The sequence below is a fragment of the Anneissia japonica genome, unplaced genomic scaffold (assembly GCF_011630105.1).
Source record: "Anneissia japonica isolate Jap-2015-1 unplaced genomic scaffold, ASM1163010v1 scaffold287909_len199859_cov185, whole genome shotgun sequence".
In the NCBI taxonomy this organism is placed as follows: domain Eukaryota; kingdom Metazoa; phylum Echinodermata; class Crinoidea; order Comatulida; family Comatulidae; genus Anneissia; species Anneissia japonica.
The window spans coordinates 123,523-142,074 of NW_022688465.1; the positions used below are offsets into that span (position 1 = coordinate 123,523).

General features: G+C 36.3%; 1 protein-coding gene across 1 annotated transcript in view; it reads right to left on the bottom strand.

The window, feature by feature from the left end:
* The window catches only part of LOC117121755 (probable ATP-dependent RNA helicase DDX43), a 21,051-nt gene extending 4,154 nt beyond the window's left edge, over positions 1–16,897 (bottom strand). The window contains exons 1-16 of the mRNA XM_033267062.1: positions 16,339–16,897; positions 14,922–14,977; positions 13,022–13,145; positions 11,045–11,075; positions 10,563–10,627; positions 8,639–8,720; positions 6,965–7,065; positions 6,373–6,547; positions 4,769–4,879; positions 3,790–3,863; positions 3,288–3,355; positions 3,064–3,164; positions 1,871–1,958; positions 1,380–1,439; positions 1,164–1,231; positions 106–215 (exon numbers count right to left, since the gene is read on the bottom strand). Coding sequence (XP_033122953.1) covers positions 106–215; positions 1,164–1,231; positions 1,380–1,439; positions 1,871–1,958; positions 3,064–3,164; positions 3,288–3,355; positions 3,790–3,863; positions 4,769–4,879; positions 6,373–6,547; positions 6,965–7,065; positions 8,639–8,720; positions 10,563–10,627; positions 11,045–11,075; positions 13,022–13,145; positions 14,922–14,977; positions 16,339–16,777 — 1,753 coding nt within the window. The 5' untranslated portion in view covers positions 16,778–16,897. The remainder of the gene's footprint in view (positions 1–105; positions 216–1,163; positions 1,232–1,379; positions 1,440–1,870; positions 1,959–3,063; positions 3,165–3,287; positions 3,356–3,789; positions 3,864–4,768; positions 4,880–6,372; positions 6,548–6,964; positions 7,066–8,638; positions 8,721–10,562; positions 10,628–11,044; positions 11,076–13,021; positions 13,146–14,921; positions 14,978–16,338) is intronic.
* Positions 16,898–18,552: the final 1,655 nt, after the last annotated feature.

Consider the following 18,552-nt stretch of genomic DNA (forward strand, 5'->3'; position numbering starts at 1 on the left):
GCAAAAGAATCCGGTATTCAAGGGTTTGCACTACAAAAGAATCTGGTATCCAGAGGGTTAAGCTGCTCTAATGTAAAGACTGAAGAATGTAGAATTTGAACATACCAGTTTTGAAATCGTCCAATGCCTGCTCCCGATCCTCCTGCTCACGACCTCCGTGGATACATTGCACTTCGATACCTTGTAAGCTGAGATCACTCGATAAGTGGTCTGCACTATAAATATATAACAAATTAACTGTTGTATGCACTTATATAGTCATCAGTCATGATGTGCCTATATATGGTCATGTGATGTCATCATGACCATATTTAGGGGCAGCATGTCACATTTTTAGTAAAATAAAATTTGATATTCTGGACAGGGCATAATATCAATTTATTTGTACTCAAAGAAACATAATAGGTATTCATTCACTAATGACGTTTGTTTGATAAAATACAATACAATTATACAATTATTCAAAAGATCAGAAACATTTCTAAAAATTAATAATTTCAAACAAATCATTAATACTAAAACTAAACTGAAAATACGGAAATAAAATTTATGAAATAAGAATGTACTAGAAAATATGTAAAGATAATATATAATAAAATAATAATATAATGTACAGTATTGGGAAAGTAAAATCTAATTTGCACATTATTCGCAAACTTTGATTGATAAGCTAAATAATGTCTGAAAAATAAAAAATAAAAAAGAAAGGACCAAAAAGACAGTACAGAAACAGGCACAACAAAACAATTGTATAAAAAATACACTACCAAGTAATTTCATTAACATTTGAGCTCATCAAATTAATGCACATTACAGTACAGTTGATTATATTAAGTTGAGGAGGTTAGGGTTGAAAAACCAGAAAGAACATTCAAAATTTCTTAATTAGGGAGCTATCGATTTGTGGAACAACGTGACGCTAGAATGGAATCACTCGTGCGTGACCATCCTACCGGGTGTCCTACACTGTCTGCATACATAAATTTGGCCAAAATGCATCCAAACATCCACACGACGAGAACGTCATCATGTTCTTCATCCTACTGTTGTTGTGTAATTAAAAGCTCCATGCTGCCCATACAAAGGATTTCACCAACTGTATTCATTGTATATTTAAATTTTAACTCTGATTTCATGCATGAAACTAAGCTTCAGTGACTTACGTTACTTTCCTACCAACAAAAACAAGAACTTTTTCATCTTGCTGCATACTCTCGAAGAAGTCCAAAAGCTGAGAATTAAAAAAAAACCAGAATTGAATACTTTTAGAAAAGTATGAATTTTACTGAAGTAAACTCCAGAGGGCAGCAAATTACTCCATTTCAATATTTAATATGTAGATGACAGCAAATAAATGGCTGTTATTAAAAATTCCTTACCCTGCTACGCTTTTCCTCTTCTTCAAGTACTTCTATAAGCTGTGTTACACTATGGCATGCCTGAAAACAAAAGGTATTAAAATGATGTTGATAATGGAAATTTTGTGTAATTAAAATTTATATACTATTTCTCTGTGGTAGAATCTAGAAAATTAAAGGAAAAATCAGTTTTATAATTCAATTGTCTTACAATAAACACAGATTGCAAAATTTCAGTTTTTAATGGTCTTTAGTTTTAAACTTATAATTATGAAAGTCCCTAAATTCATTACAAACTAATTTAAAGATTTATGGAAATAAGAATAAAACATCTTCTGTATTTATGTATGTGTTTGGTAGCAAGAAATATTTTTGAATTTCGAATTTAAAGATAATCCCTTAAATATACAAAGCTCACCAAGTAAAGTATTAATTATTCTATAAAAATATCAAAATATGCGATATATACGCTGTACAAATTCATGAGCGACAGAAGAGTAAAATTTACTTACAGCCAAGTCAAGTGTACCAACATAGACTTGCATTGGATTTTTCATGTAATTTTTAGCCAGGCGGCGCACTCCATCGGGCCATGTGGCACTAAACAAATTAAAAATGTATAAACAGAATTATCGATATTATTTACATTTGAGGCTTGCCATCCCAAAAACAGCACTGTCACTAAAATTTTAAACTGAGTAATTAGCAAAAAAATGTGCCAGTATTGTATACTTCACTACAAAGAAGCCATAATACTTTTACTGATAAATTTAGCTATATTTTAATACTGATAAATTTAGCTATATTTTAATAATAATAATAGTGTAGTTTTATATAGCGCACATATCCATTTAATGTAAGGTGCTCAGGGCGCTTGATATGTGGACTAGGAACTCGACCAATGATTAAGTTGATTCCAGTAAATGAACATCATCAAGCTTATAATGCTTAGAATATGAATATATTAAGACGTCAATTTTCTTGTTTTAGTCACCGATGTTGGTTCTGGCATGGCAAGCCCCACATGTATTAAAGTACAGCCTTGATTCCTTAAAATCGCTACACTATTGCTACAGTGTTTTCAGTGCAATCGTTGTACTGTATAGCAGTCAATGACGCAATTGGGATGGCTTGCCCGATTTGACTGATCCGCATCACCGAAACAAACATTTTTAAGAGCACCACCTAATCAGTTTTTTGAGTTCATACAATCAAAATGGTTAATTCAACATTGGTAGTGTCAATCCATTTGGTATATTTTATGTTTACACATTATGTTATTAGCCCAGCCATTGGATCAAATAGAAGTTATTTGATTGAAAGTCACCATAATGTTCAAATCAATTTTGAATATTACGTGGGCTTTCACCTTTACGAATGCACACTCCACAATACAATGATTAACGTTCAGGCATGACAAAGCAAAATAAAAATAGGCTCCCATTTGGAGCGTGTGTCTATGGCCTATACTGCCTTTACTATTATGTTTACTAATAAAGTATCCACATGGGATGCGGTTATCAGGCATGTGTGGTGTTGTATCTCTTTTATGACTTTGTACAGTAATAAGGTACTTTAAGATGACACATGACCCATCATGCACGTCCACCTAATTTACCCTTTCCAAAATCTTTATTTGCCAGATCATAACAAAACCCTTGCAAAATGTGGTATTCGCATACTTGTCAAATGTTGCGAATTTTACCTAGTCATTATTGTCTGTCGATCTGGACGGACATCTAAAAGGATCTTCATGATCTGGGGTTCAAATCCTAGATCGAGCATTCTGTCTGCTTCATCCAACACCTGCAAAAATCCATTCAACAAAAAAAAAAATAATATTCGTATATCTTAATTCAAATATATAAGGATCTAACTATTGGAATGTGCTCTAATGACTAATTAAAAACAAAATATAACAAAACTTACCAAAAATGTGACCGAAGATACATCAATGAAACCACTGGAAATCAGGTCATTTAATCGACCAGGAGTGGCTGAAATGAACAACATATACAAATCAGCAGTGGATAAACAGATTTATGCCTGTTTGGAACTCACCTAGAAAATAATGGATTTGTCCAACCAACACAGTGAGATATAATGAATACAATAATATGCATTATATAATAGGCTGCTTTACTTAATATAAAATATCACATTTGTGTACCAATGGACTAAGCTTATTTTAGATTTATAATCTCAATAGTTAATGAATTATTGAGAAATTACATTATACTGTCAAATATATAAGTATTACCTTGAACTTGGCAAATAATTAGCTGGCATATAGGTTTAGTGGAAGTAGTGTATCTAGGATGCTCCCCCCTAAAAAGAAAAATCACTTGCACTTCCCCAGTAGCCCCCATATTGAAAATTTTTGAAGCAAAAGTATCATGTTAAAACTCATGTTAGAAACATAGAAACTCACCGATCACTATTTCCACGCCTTGTGTCACTGTATTGATTTGTTCACGACGGTTTCCCCCGCCGTAAATACATACACTAAATACATAAAAAAATAATAGATAAAGGATGACCCTTTCAAGATTTTTTATTCTATTACGATATCATTTGACATTCATTTTTCATTAAGTATTTATGCTGATGAAGCCGGGGACTCATTGCGCCTGATGGTTGTCGGCCGACGCGATTCTATGAACGCGTCACAACACACATGCAATAGATAATTTTTAATGATGATCTGTTCAGGCTGTCACTGACAATTAGCAGATGGCATTGCATCGTCTAATGCTCACAGGGAGCAGATTTTTAATTCCTTGCACAGCGCCGTCTTCATAAAATTGCTACACGGTCACAACAGGGTTTTCACAGCACTGTGCTACTGTACCCAATGCATTGCTGATGATGACATAATTAATGTTGAAATATTGAATCCGACACGATGACGTGCATTTCGATACTTGGAGTTTGTATTTATACTATCTTATCTGAGATTAATCAGTGGACCTTTCGGTACCCAATGCAGGTTTCTTGATTTGACCCCTCAATATGTATTGCCTCAATAATGTGTAGTAAATGTACGGCAACAATGCCAGGCAATTAATATTAAATTAAACGGTTGAATAGGTTAACAGCAAAGTGAAATAATTTATGAACTTTAAAAAAAAAGTGATAAGTGTGCTAATTAATTTAAATCTGGCAGGCACAAACAGATTGCCCTGAACATGCCAGACTAAATATCGAGAATGGAGCTCATGTTAGTTGGTTAAGTCGCACAATTTCCAGTTCAAATGTTCCAGGTTCAATTGATTCCGTATTTCTCGGAATTTTTTTTCTCCATTTTCACAGCCTCATTAAAGGCTTTGTTATGGCATTGAGAGCTACTTAAAAAACTCATGTTTGAAATGTATAATTTATAGTAAAACATACAAAAGTACATTTCTTACCTCTTAATACCTTTGTAGTGATACTTGATCACCTCTGTGTGTATCTGTATCGCAAGTTCACGTGTTGGAGACAACACTAAGACCGACGGACCAGTACGATCAACGCGCGGCCTAAAAAAAATTAAATGATAATGTATTTATAAGGGTGGCACTTGCAAATTTTAAGTTCCAGAACTGATGGTTTGATGTACATTGTGATTTGAATTTCTGAACTCCAAAAGGTGTTGTTTTAAGCTTCCTGTGATGCTTCATGGTACAGTATATAAAGCCCTGTTCACACCTACCATATTTTATTTGACAAACACATGTGATAGGCCTAAATATGGTCATAATGACATCATGTGACATAATGACATAACCATATATAGGCATGTCATGACTATATGTGGGCATAATCATATTTTATTTGACAAAAACATGTGATGCCTAAATATATAGGCACATCATGACTATAGCCTGGTTCTCACGAGAGCCCTAGTATCCGGATCAGGAGCTAACTGTTAGTGCTAACTGTTAGCACCTGTGTGAGAACGCCCGATCGGTTAGAGCTAACCATTAGCAGTATCTGAATACTGCTAACGGTTAGCAAGTTGAGGGCGTTTCTATCATCAACCAATCACACGTACGTGTTTACAATTTTCAGTTTCTTATTGGCCAGTGATTCGATCATCATATTGTTGGTATCCTGATCGGGATTTTCTTGCATGGGTGCACAGCAGCTAACGGTTAGCAGGATCCGGATCCTGCTAACCGTTAGCAGCCGTGTGAGAACATAACCTATATATATGGGCATACAATAGCTATTGATAGTGTGAAAATTTTATAGTGTGGACAGAGATTTATGCTTGAATTGGATGTAGATTATCCACAAATTGTTTAAGCTCCCAACTGTGAGGCCTGATAGCATATCTATAGACCATTTGATTGGATTCATTTATTTTGAAACAGCGCCGCCACCGTCTCTCAACTCACTGGGGGACTTCCAGCGGCCTAGCCTGTGCAGCTGGCTAGTTAAAAGAGAGCACTGCACAGCGGATAGCACCGCTAGACTTTTGCTACTGCAGCAGTAGACGACAGATACGATCTTGCTAAGTAGACTATAAACATATGGAGGCTGTTTGTTTCGAGCTTACGTCAAGATTTTGACTTCGACTTAGGGACTAACAATTAATGGGAAACAGATCAATTTGGCATGTAAGATATGTTCAAATTTCATTATTATTTGACTTAAATTTATTGGAGTTAGAGCAAATATTAACCATTGTAAATATACGGAAAATGAAGTGACATGACTTAGGCGAGTTTGAGTGTAAAACATATAATGAATGGTTTTTATGCAGCGGAAAGAATATTTTCATTTGTTTGATTGTTGACTGTTCGATTCAATTCGGCTCCACCTCATTGAATGGAACAGTCAATCTTTCAACTCATAAACATTCATTATTTGTATACTATACATACATAATATCTGCAGCTTACCTGTTTGTGAAGAATTTGTAAAAATGATTTTTGTACTAATACAGAGCATTTCTACAAAGCCATGTGAAATGTAGGTTGACTACTGCAAATGTTACTAACCATGCATATTTCAAAATTTAACTCACGTTGGTTGAACTTCAATATGGATCAGTGCCGGCAAAAGGAATGCAATTGTTTTGCCACTCCCAGTCTGAGCAATCCCAATGAGGTCATGACCTTTCAGGGCTATAGGCCAACCCTGGCACTGTATCGGAGATGGCTTGGTAAACTTCTGCTTTTGCAGCTCACGCATTATCTCATCTAAAAGGAAAGGATGATACAGTGAAATAAGTTTAAAATAATAATTACAATGATTAATGTTTAAATAAAACAAAGTGGGGGAGAGGGGGTTCCAAAACAAGTGAAGAAACAGGTTTCTTTGTTACTGGGTATTTATATAGCACCTTTCCCTTTAGATTACCCTGGTCATTGGTTGCTGCCATATGGACGCAGGAGCATGTAACCCCACAACAGGTACCCATTTATACACCTGGATGGAGAGAATCAACTCAAATAAATTGCCTTGCTCAAGGTCAAAATTGAAATGCACAGCAAGGGATTGAAACCCTGACCGTGAGGTTAAGACACCAAACCACTCCCGCTGCGCAAGCTGCTTCCAAAGATGGTGGTTAAGGAAGTGATTAGTGAGAAAAAAGATAAAATATAATTTGTACAAACCATAATCTTCAAACGCTTCTTCAAAGCTTCTAATTGGATTTGGAATTGATCTACTCGCCTCCTCAGATAGGTCTTCTACAATAATGTTATTGTTTGCCAGTCTGTAAACACATTTAGTTACAATGAGCATTAATGAATTTACTTAAGTGAAACATACAATGATGATGGGAGCATTGTAATAATACTGTAGTGTACATTTGCATAGCGCATGTTTCTATCAAACTAGATGCTCATGGCGCTTGATGTGTGGAGGTGGACTAGTAGCTAGATCAGTGACCTTCTTCACCCTTAGGGATCCTGTTGTGCCTGTGGTACCTGGTACACTGGTACCAGCAACTCTCATCGTTTACCACTGGATACCTAGTAGAATGGGTACATGGTGGCAGGATGGGTAGCCTACCCAGCTATGGTGGGTAAAGTTAGGATGGATAATTGGTAGGATGGCTAATGTTACAGTGGAAGAATGGGTGCATGGTAGGATGGACACTTAATGATTGAGTTCCTAGTCCACATATCAAGCGCCCTGAGCATCTTATGTTAGATGGATATGTGCACTATATAAAACTACATTATTATTATTATTTAATAGAATGTGTACATGGTAGGATGGTACCAGTAGGAATGGGTACCTGTAGGAATGAGTACCTACATGGTAGTTGGATACCTGGTAGGATGGGTACCTAATAGAATGAACATGCATATATGCATAATGTATATAGTAGGACGTCCATTTTACGTACCCCTTGGTACCAAGGGGTGTTCATAAATTGAGAAATTTGTAAACTAGATTGGGTGTCAGTTTCCAATACCTAGCTATCCGCTGCCACTGAGTGTCGGTAGACTGACGGCAGCCAGGCCGAGCACGAAACGGAGGTGCAGCAGTGTGGAATACCGCGCTAGAGCCTAGCTAAATTTATCTTTGATAAAAGCCAAATTATTTTGATCGCTGGCATTCTTCCACTTAACAAAATATTATTTAACTCTTATTCAAACATCTGTATGTTTTATGGACCTTTCTTATCATGTTCTTTCTAGTTGTTAGATCACCAAATTATGTTGTTTACATGCATTTCGCGATCATATCTAGCATTTACTATGTTAATAAGTTTCTGATCCCAACACTCTTGTTCGTCATCGTAAACATGCGCGTTCAATCCGACAACACTTGTGTTGATAGTTTGTGGTTCTGGTGGTTTATTACATATATATAGTGATTATTATACCAGAAATGGAAGAAAAGATCGAACTATTATTAAATAAATACAACAAACTTGATTTTATTAAGAAAAAATATACATTATCACTTGGTAAAACGTGCAGTCTTACGGTAATAATTGGTCAATGATGATCTCATCAGGTGCAAAGACCATTTGTAAAATGGACGTTTGTAAAATGTACGTTTTACTGTACCTGGTAGGATGAGTGCATGGTAGGATGGATACTGGTAAAATGTGTACCTAGTACAATGGATGTGCATGGTAGGATGGATAACTGGTAGGATAGGTGTATGTTAGGATGGGTACCTAGTAGAATGAATGTGCATATTAGGATGGATACCTCTAAGGATGGGTACCTGGTTGGATGGGTATCTGGTAGGTTGGGTACCTGGTAGGATGGGTATCTGGTAGGATAGTTAAATATTAATGATGTGCAAACAAATTAAAATGCTGTTACCTGAATTGGTCAACTTCATCTTGAGTCATCATTGCCACTTGTTGGTTCTCATTGTACACATCCTTTACTATTGGAGCATGATCTATGATGACCATAAAAAAAAGTATCCTATCTGAATATTTGAAAAATAGATTCTTGACTATACAGTAGGTAGACTAATGAATTATTGGCAGCATAGTTGCTCTGTTTACTACAATACTATGGGTATTATTTGGTATTATATATCGCATACATAGATTCCAGCCATCTCGTTGGTTAAAAAGCAGGTAATAACTTCAACGATCACTCCTATGATGTAGGTTGAACGCTAGTTCATAAATTCTCGGGGAAAAAGTACTATCACGTTAAATGATAGTACTTTAAATGATGGGCCTATCATTTAACTTACAATGTCACTGTGTAATTCATGACATGCATGGCAGTAAAGGGGACTGGCATTTAGACAGTCTAGGCCTAGGAAGTAGACCTATTTGGTGGGTACTCTTTTTATTACTTTTTTAGGCCTCGTATAGAATCTATGTATGAGGTATATAAAACAAATAGTGACCACTCTACAGTAGATTTTGTGAACGGTGAAATTTACGAGATGCGAGAACCTTTATTGCAATTTTTATCATAAAAAATTGAAGTTGAACAATAGACCAAGAAAACACAGAACAATAACATCACAAAAAAGGACACGAAATGCTAAATAAATACAAAATTTCATGAAATAAAACAAAGTAAAAAAATTATGAAAAGCTAAAAAATAAAGCAAAAAAGGGATTAGATCTGAGAGAATAGAATTGGATATATTTACAATTTTATATACAATTTAGAAACATTGAAGTAAAAAATGTACATATCAGCGATTCAGAGTAAAAAATTTTAAAAGGTATAATAATTTTATAATTTGAAATTTATAGCCCCTCCGTGATGTGGAGGACGTAGCCTACTATCAGTAGTAGGCTACGTTACCCACATCACATGCAGGCAATAGACTTCACCATTACCCTCATGAGCAGTCAATATCTGCATACGATAAATGTTGTATTTTAATAATACGGGGGGGGGGGGGGTTTGAAACCAGGATTGCTCCTTTATACCCACACAGTGGTCATCTTTTGTTATCTACACAGCTACCAAGAGATTTTCATAATCCTAAATCTGATTTGATCTTGGGATAATCAAGAATTAAGATTAACTTACTTTTCTATCAACCACAACAAAACATTAGAAAATATTTCTATTCTAAATATTTGTTACAAATTACAGTCCACTCTATCAGTGCTGGCCAATACCAGTAATATGTTTTAAAGATTTATTAAACAAGGACAGCGCAATGATAAACAAATTCTACCAGTTTTAATGAATTGACCAGCAAATGAGGGTGTAAAAATGCTATAGCCCAAAGATTAAAGTAAGAACTACTGCACCAACAGATTTAAAAAAAATTTTAATCTGATTTTGATCTTGGTATAATCTTCAGGAATAAGGAACTTTTTTTATACCCACTACAACTACTAAGAGATTATTTTACGATCTTAATTCTGATTTTGATTTATGTATAATTTTTGGGAATAAAGAACTTATTATTCCACCCACCAAAACTACCGAGCAATTTTTTACATCTGATTTTGATCTTGGGATAATCTATGGGTACAATGAAGCACTTACTTTTTCACCCACCAAAACTACTGAAAGATTTTTTACAAGCCTAAATCCGATTTTGATCTTAGGATTATCTGTGGGAATTAAGCACCTATTTTTCCAACTACCACAAATACCAAGCGATTTTTTACAAACTTAAAACTGATTTTGACCTTGGGGTAATTTATGGGTAAAATTAAGCATTTACTTTTCTACAAACCACAATTACCAAGAGATTTTTTACAAGCTTAAATCAAATTAATTGATGTTAGGAGTATCTATGGGAAGCACTTACTTTTCCACCTCTCAGCTGAAGCAATATCTGAATCTCGTATCACCTGCTGCCAATTTATTTGAGGCCTGCAAGATTCATAAACTAATGTATATACTCAGTTATATTTTATTTAATCATCATTAAATAATTACATGAATTGAGATAATTGATTACAAAAATTAAGTAGTATAAAATCTACATATATCTATATATATATCTATATATATTAACTGTATATATTATTATTATCATTATTACCAACAATAATAATAATAATAATAATAATAATAATAATAATAATAATAATAATAATGATTACAATTTTAAAATATTTAAAAACCAATTGCACAAACCCATTTCAATATTAGTTTCAACCCCAAAAAATTCCATTTCAATATTAGTTTCAACCATAGTTTAAAGATTTGCACAGATATTATCATCAACTACAGGGTACTTGTTTGTACTTGAAAATTGTATAAACAATTTCTTATAATCTACATTACCTTCTCACAGGTTCTTCCTCTTCTTCATTCTCTGTAAAAAAAAAAAAACAATTTATTATTTATCATGGTCGAGCTTGGTTGGGATTGAATGTCTCATTCACTCCAAACATTACGATCCATTGCATTTGAAAGGTCAGCAGAAGTGCATCCAGAGCAGGGATTTAGCCAGAAAAAAGTAATTGGCCGTCCAAAATTGAAGACGAAGAACTTGTTGCATAGCGACAGCCGATGGACATGACGCCGAGCAGGGGCTGGTTTGAGAGGGAAGCGACAGGCGATGGGCATGACCAACAGCGGGGAGGGGTTATCCCCCTCTGTACATAAGAAAAAAATAGAAAATTATGACCTTTCGAGTGCATTTCAAGGTGTTTAAATTTTGGACTTTTGTTTTCAAAGGAATAGTGTTGAATTAGCTATCACAAAGATATTTAGTTACTGTATAGATAGAGATTGTGCATGGCTACGGTTGTTTAGTCACATTATTTTTCTAGGCTATGCATATGCATCTTCATCCCTCACCTTAGTCTACTGTAAATACTACTCTAGGTTCTCTCTAGGCCTAATGTATTTTGTTGACTACAGTATTAAAATTTATTTGTGATGTTAACAGCAAATCATTTTTACGGTATCTTATGAATTAATTATATTATCAAGAACGACATCTTGGGGAACCAAATTTCAAGTATGGTACTGTATTTGCAGAGCCATGTTCATGCGTTGTAGGCAAGTTAGAACCATCCATTTTCCAGCAGGGTATAAATATGCTTTCAATTTACATGTGTTTAAGTGAAATTCTCACCGGGTAGACAATGGTTTAGCCTTAGCTCTTTGGGAATCCCCACCGAATGTAGGTATGAAAACAACATAAATTCAATTAATAAAGATTGTTTCATCAAACAAACATAAATATGATTTAGCTTTAGTTTAATGCAACATTTGATAGATTTGAAGAATATAAAGAATTTGCTAAAGGTAGACCAGGCCCAACCAGGAAGGCTGAGCTGAGTAAACCAAGTCATCAAAGAAGTCACGGTAAAAGTGGCTGTAATAAATACTTGTTTGCCTTCCAGCAGGGGTTTATTTATGAATTTGAGTAGCAGGAGAAATTTGAAAGTAACAGGAGAGTAAATTGAAATAGGCCGGGGTGTAGAGGGGGGGGGCCCGCCTAGGCCCCCCATCGGGGTCCAGGGGCAAAGCCCTGGTCAGGGGTCAAGGGGGCGAAGCGCCATTGCGCTCCAGGGTATTAGAGTTTTTAAAGCCCATTTGATGGCATTTCTCTACATCATTTTTTTTAAACAGTTTTTTAGAATCAACTATGAGCTGTAAAAAAAGTTGATATTTTTACATATACTGTATCTTCATACATAGGCCTAGCCTAAATAGATACTGTAAACCAGAAACTTTCGCGAATTGATAATTTCGGCCGTTTTCGCGACATTAAACTTTCGCGAATCTCAAAAAGCCTAAATTTAATTCACGACATTAGAATATAATGGCTGTTCCTTTAGCCCCGCCTCTTGGATATACTTGCTACGATCCCACAAAGTAACAGTGTCAAAAAAAATATGTAAACATTTACGGTTGTGGGGCAATCATGTAATCCTTTCCCTGTTTTGACACAGTAGGTAAGTTTTATGTTTGAGTTACCTTCTGGAAAGCAGTAGTGAATCTAGAGTCTTGAAATGGATGGTGGGAAGAGTGGGAGGGGCTGATAGTGGCGCAAAGGTGGAGTGACTCAATGATTAGGTGACGGGAAGCTACATTAGAAGATAGAGTTACATAAAGTGATTTTTAACAATTTGAGAGTGATTGTTTTTTGCTTCTGACATTTTCGAAGGGAAGAAGCTTTTTTGGGATGGGACTACCCCAGTTATGCCAGTGCTGGAATGATATATTGATTTGGCAATGTTCAATTCAATTTTCAGTTTGTAATTGATTTAAATGTTTTAATCATTTTTTAAGACAAAATCAGAGTACCTGTTTGTTCAAAGATACTCTTTGGATTAACAATCTCATCAATCATTTTCTCTGCTTTCTTTATTGCTTCTTCTGACCCACTAATCTGTACACGTGTTGAGTAATTGTCATTATCCCGAGATACCTGCAGAAAATAAGAGTATGCATTTTATAATTTTTAAAATATAATTTAAGACTTTGCCAAAGGTCATGAACGTGCCACTGAGCAAATTTTTTTTTTTCTGGATATCTGGCATACTGTAAATACAAATTCTACTGATTGATTAATTAAAAAACAATGTACTGAGATACAGTAAAAATGAAAATGAAGAATACAATGTAATATGAATTATTGATATGTTATTAAAAAAAATGAATAAACATGTACTCTCCCATTTTGATCTAAATACTTTCTATTTTGTATGAAAAGTTCAACAAAGCATAAAAAATACAGACAAAAATACATTATTCATAAACAGGTTGAGTGTTTGATGTCGAATATATGAAACGTGTAGGCTGCCGGCACCTTGACCTCTGACGATTAGTGCCTAAACAAATTTTTACAAAAACAATAATGACAAAATGATTATTATTGTTTATTTTCGGTAAATATTTCAGCCGTTAAAAATTTCTTTCCTATATTTCTTTATTCTTATGCTTCTTCCATAGTTTCATTAAATCTTATTTATTTTACTAATAATACATATTTAAGAATTGATACCTTGTTCGAAGAAAGAAATCAATATATTCTATTCATGTGGAAATTTTAACCTAAATTATTAATACTACTAACATATTGGATTGGATTTATTCGGTGTAAACACCAAGGATAGCCCACGAAAGTTTAGAAGAAGACTTATTTCCAGTGGGGTCCTTCTGGTGGTGATTTGGCAGTACACCGGGAGACAATCCCCTACTCTTTTCCGAAGAGTGTACTGCGTTCTTTTTCTCTCTTCTTTAACGTGCACATGGGCCATAATGCGCACGGGACCAACGGCTTAATTGTCTCATCCGAAAGATGGTGTGCTATTATAACTTGTATTTCAGCCCTCTACAGTAGCTGAAACACAAGGAGAGGCAGTGATGGGAATTGAACCGGGGACCTGAGATATCCACGGTTCAGCGCACACACAGCGGCTACCACCAGATTAGCCGACTGAGCTAAGCTGCCCTCTCTATATACTTAATATAAATTTTCAAAGGAACACTGCGTACATTGTATACTCTATTAACCCATTTCAATCTTCCTATATTCAAAGCCGGAGTTAGCTAGTCTTGTGCCAATCTAGGCCATTTTAGGTAGGCTTTCTTCATAAAGGCTTCTACGAATGGATGACTTGTTGTGGAGCGGGAAATCAAGTTGTCCCTCCCCAGTACTGAGTGATTATAAATCAACGGGAAATCAACCAATTGTTTACACTTGATGTACAACAATATTAATGTTCTATATAGCTGACTGAAGTACACTAGACAGGGTTCTCACCACGCTGGTTGGCGGTGGTCGGGCCCGTCCAGCACTCAACATTTCCGACCGATATTTTCAGGCTGCCGGCCACCACTATTTTTGCAATTGATAGTGGAAAAAAACGTAGGCCAACAAACAACTTTCGTTGCACGATTACCAGAGTAGGGAGTTGTTGATTAACCTGATTTTGTCAGGCTGGGGGGGGGGAGGTTTTTATGTCGGCGACCACGCCCTCTGGGGTGGGGGTGGTCGCCGACCACCACTCCAAAATGCTGATGAGAACCCTGCTAGATCCTTGATTAGCAGGAAGGGCAGACTCATACTGCAGCTTTGATGCTGACTTCAGTTTTTCAACAACATACAGTACAAAAGATTATTCTTTTTATTTATTCAATTAATTTATTTATTTATTATAAACCAATTATTAACTTTAAATATGTATGAATTGGTACTGACATGGATTCGTGCACCACTATCATCCTGCAATTGCCGAATTTTTGAGCCTTGCTTTCCTGAAAAGAAAGCAAAAAAAATTATATACAAAAACAGGCCTAGTAATAAATAACCATACTGTATTAGGATTAATTAAGATTTTGATCCGTCCTGCACAACAATGTTAAAAAATAAATCATTTTCCGGCTGATTTTCAGTACAGGTACATAAAAAAGTTTTCTATTAATAGAAACATGACCACCTATTTCGGCTTTTTAATAATAATTAAATAATAGTGTAGTTTTATATAGCGCACAAATCCATCTAATGCAAGATGCTCAGGGCGCTTGAAATGTGGACTAGGAACTCGATCAATGACTTTCTTCGCCCCTAAGGGTCCCTTCGTGTCTGTGCTGCCCGGTACCAGCAACTCTCGTCGTCCACCACAGGGGCTGTCTGTTCCAGTACACCGGGGTATCCCCTACTCGTCTCGAAGGATGTACTGGGTTCTTTATAGTGCACACGAGCCATTGTATACACTGGGCCTACGGTTTATAGTCCTTATCCAAGAAGACTTGTTCTACCACCCAGAACCATAGGCGAGTGTGCTGTTCCAAACAGCGCAGATATTATGGCTATAGCTTGCGGCGCCCCTTCTAACCGCTCGGCCACACGACTTTTAACAAAAGTCTGGCTTTTTCTGAACAGTAGCTCACTATATATAGTGGCGTAGAGTACTGACATGGGGAGGGGAAAACTGTTGGGGATACAGGATTAAGTGGAGAGCTGACACGATGTGATACATGTCATTTTGTTGGGTACTTTGAAAACATATTTTTTACATTCTGAAATTGCCATTTACAGGGCATTTAGAGGTGTCTATTCTTATAATTTGCTCACCTCAGCACCAAACTTCGTGGAGCTAAACTAAGGTAAATGTGGGCCATTTTTGGGGTATCATACTGTACTCCTCGTCTTGGAATTCTGATTCATTGTTTTTAACTCTTGTACATGAGTGGAGTTTCTGTGTTTGGAAAATTTTTAGTGGTACGGTAGGAAAAAATGGGGTGCAAGTTTTTTTTATCCACGCCCTTCCCCATGCTACTGCATGCATCCCTCATTTTGACAGTCAAGGCAAATCAAATGTTGAAAATCCAAGGCTAATAATAGGCTTAAGAAGACTTGTAGACCTATAAAAGAAAATAGATGGGGCTGACATTGAAAAAGATTCAAAATTCTCTAATTTTTAGTTTGTGTATTAACGTTAAGAATAGCCTAGATTTTCATTCATTGCAATTATCAAGAACTTTTTATAGTTATCAGTTATCAAAGCAAATGGAACAAACTGTGCATATCCTGGATCGCCATGAATGCCTGACTTAGTATAAAAAATCGTGGAATTTATATTACTCTGAAAGTGATTATTAATAAAGTGATTCACCGATTATTTTCCCAATCATACTGCTGTCAACGTCAATGGCCTTTCCGCTTCCATCATTCCATCCACCTCGGTCTCGTCTCGTATCTCTATTAGTATTATTTCCACCTCGACGTTGCCAACTTCCATCATCGTTGGTTACCTTTCCCTCCTGGCAGTTATTGACATTAACACCTCTCCTGCCATCATTAAAATATTGGTTTCTTCCTCCTGTTCTCTCTGAAGTTTGCCGGAAACCTCGCACAGAACCCGATGATTGACCATTGTCTCTCCAATTTTCTCTTCTACGACCGCGTCCGAAGCTCTTTAACTCCGTCGCCTCTCGGGAAGCCCTAGGCCTATCCCACCAACCATCGTTAGAGCTAGCATTAAAAGTCTGTGCGACAACAGGTTGTGCGGTACCATTTATTTCGGCATCCCAATCTTCTCCTCCATCGAACATATTATTAGTTGACGATTATCGACTTACTGTTTATACCAGTTAGGCCTAGGTATAATATTTAAGAGTACCATAAAATTATTCCTAGACCCAATGCTGCAACACGCGCTACCGCTTTAAAACAACTTCATGAATAGCGCCCTCACTTACAATTATTTGATTAGCAAAAAGCCCACTTTCAAGCAGAAGTTAAGTTAAAATGATTAAAATTGTACCAGAGAGTATTTTACTCCAAATTAAAAAAAAATGATAGCTTAAAAGATTTAGTATATTTTCTTCTGTAAATGTTAATTTATGATACGCCCCCACCACCACCTGAGGAGGAGAGTTTTCACTGAGAGGGCTACCCTACTGACAGAAAATGGAAATAAATAAACATTTCGCAGACAACGATTTTTTTTTCAACCCAAATGCTAAATATATGGACAAATTCGTTTTATTCTTTTTAATACAATAGGCCTATTATTATTGGTTCGTTTATTTCCATAAGTAATCATTGCCGCATATTATTCATTTAGTGAAAGTACGATATATACAGTAAATAATACATTAGTAGGCCTAATCAATATTCCTGCCCCAAACTTAGACTAAGGACCAGGTGACCGTCGGGGGATAGCGCTATGGATTGGATACAATATTCGATTTCATAAATGGTTTCTCTCCCAGGATGATTTCGCCACTGGCTCGAACCAGTACCGATGTTAAGGCCATTTAGCGGCGCCCCTACTTTATCGCTCGGCAGGTAGGAACTCCATGTTTTAAGTTTTCAACTTATTTAACTTTACTTTCACCAAATGATATTTATTCACTGAAGATGTTAATTATATATTAATTCATCTCATTACTGCATTTTATTGTATTGTTCTTAGGTAAACGTAAATGTAGGAGAATAACCCATTACTTGCAGCGTCATTGTGCTGAATTGCGTATGAGCGTGGTCCGTGACTACGCAGAGAGGCACTGCACTTAGCTCATATCATTCCATAACGCTAAAATTGAACCATAGCATTGAGAAAACACACTACTCTTCCGAAAGATGCAAGATGGGTTCTTTAAAGTGCACACAATTAGCCAGATGTGTACACTGGACTTCCCGTGTTGAATCCTTATCCGAAAAAACTGGGCGAGGAGCGGCTCGAACCAGCGCCAATGGTAAGGCTGTAGTAGTAGCGAGTCGCTCCTACCTTCACACTAGTTTGCACTACGTTCTGGAGAACGGGGTGGAACGGGGACGAACGAACGGGATATGAACGGAATGGACGTAGTAGAGACCGAATACAATCTTAGTACGAACGGGCAAGGACGGGAATGGTGGTCCAGAACGTCAACCATGTTTAAAATTCGATCGCGATCTACCCGTTCAAAAATAGGACTTAAGATCGTATTTCGAACGAGATTGCCGTACTGAAAACGGAATTGCCGTACTGCGAACATGGAACGAACGGGTAAAAAACGAGCTGCACATCTTGCGAACGGGAGGGAAAATAGGAGTACGATCCAACACAGATGCTGTTACGTTCCACCCCGCCCTGCTCGTTCTCAGAGAGACCTAACTACATTCTATTACGTCCATAGGCGTAGATCCCGGGGGGATGGAGGGGATATATCCCCCCAATATTTGACAAGGGGGGATGGTCCATTGTATCATCCCCCCCCCCAATATTTTGACTATGTGTGGGATAAAATGGAGCTTTACACACTTCAAAAGACTGTCACAGAAATAATTTGCACTGTCTTATGCGCTTACAAAGATGAAAATTAGCATAATGTATTAATGT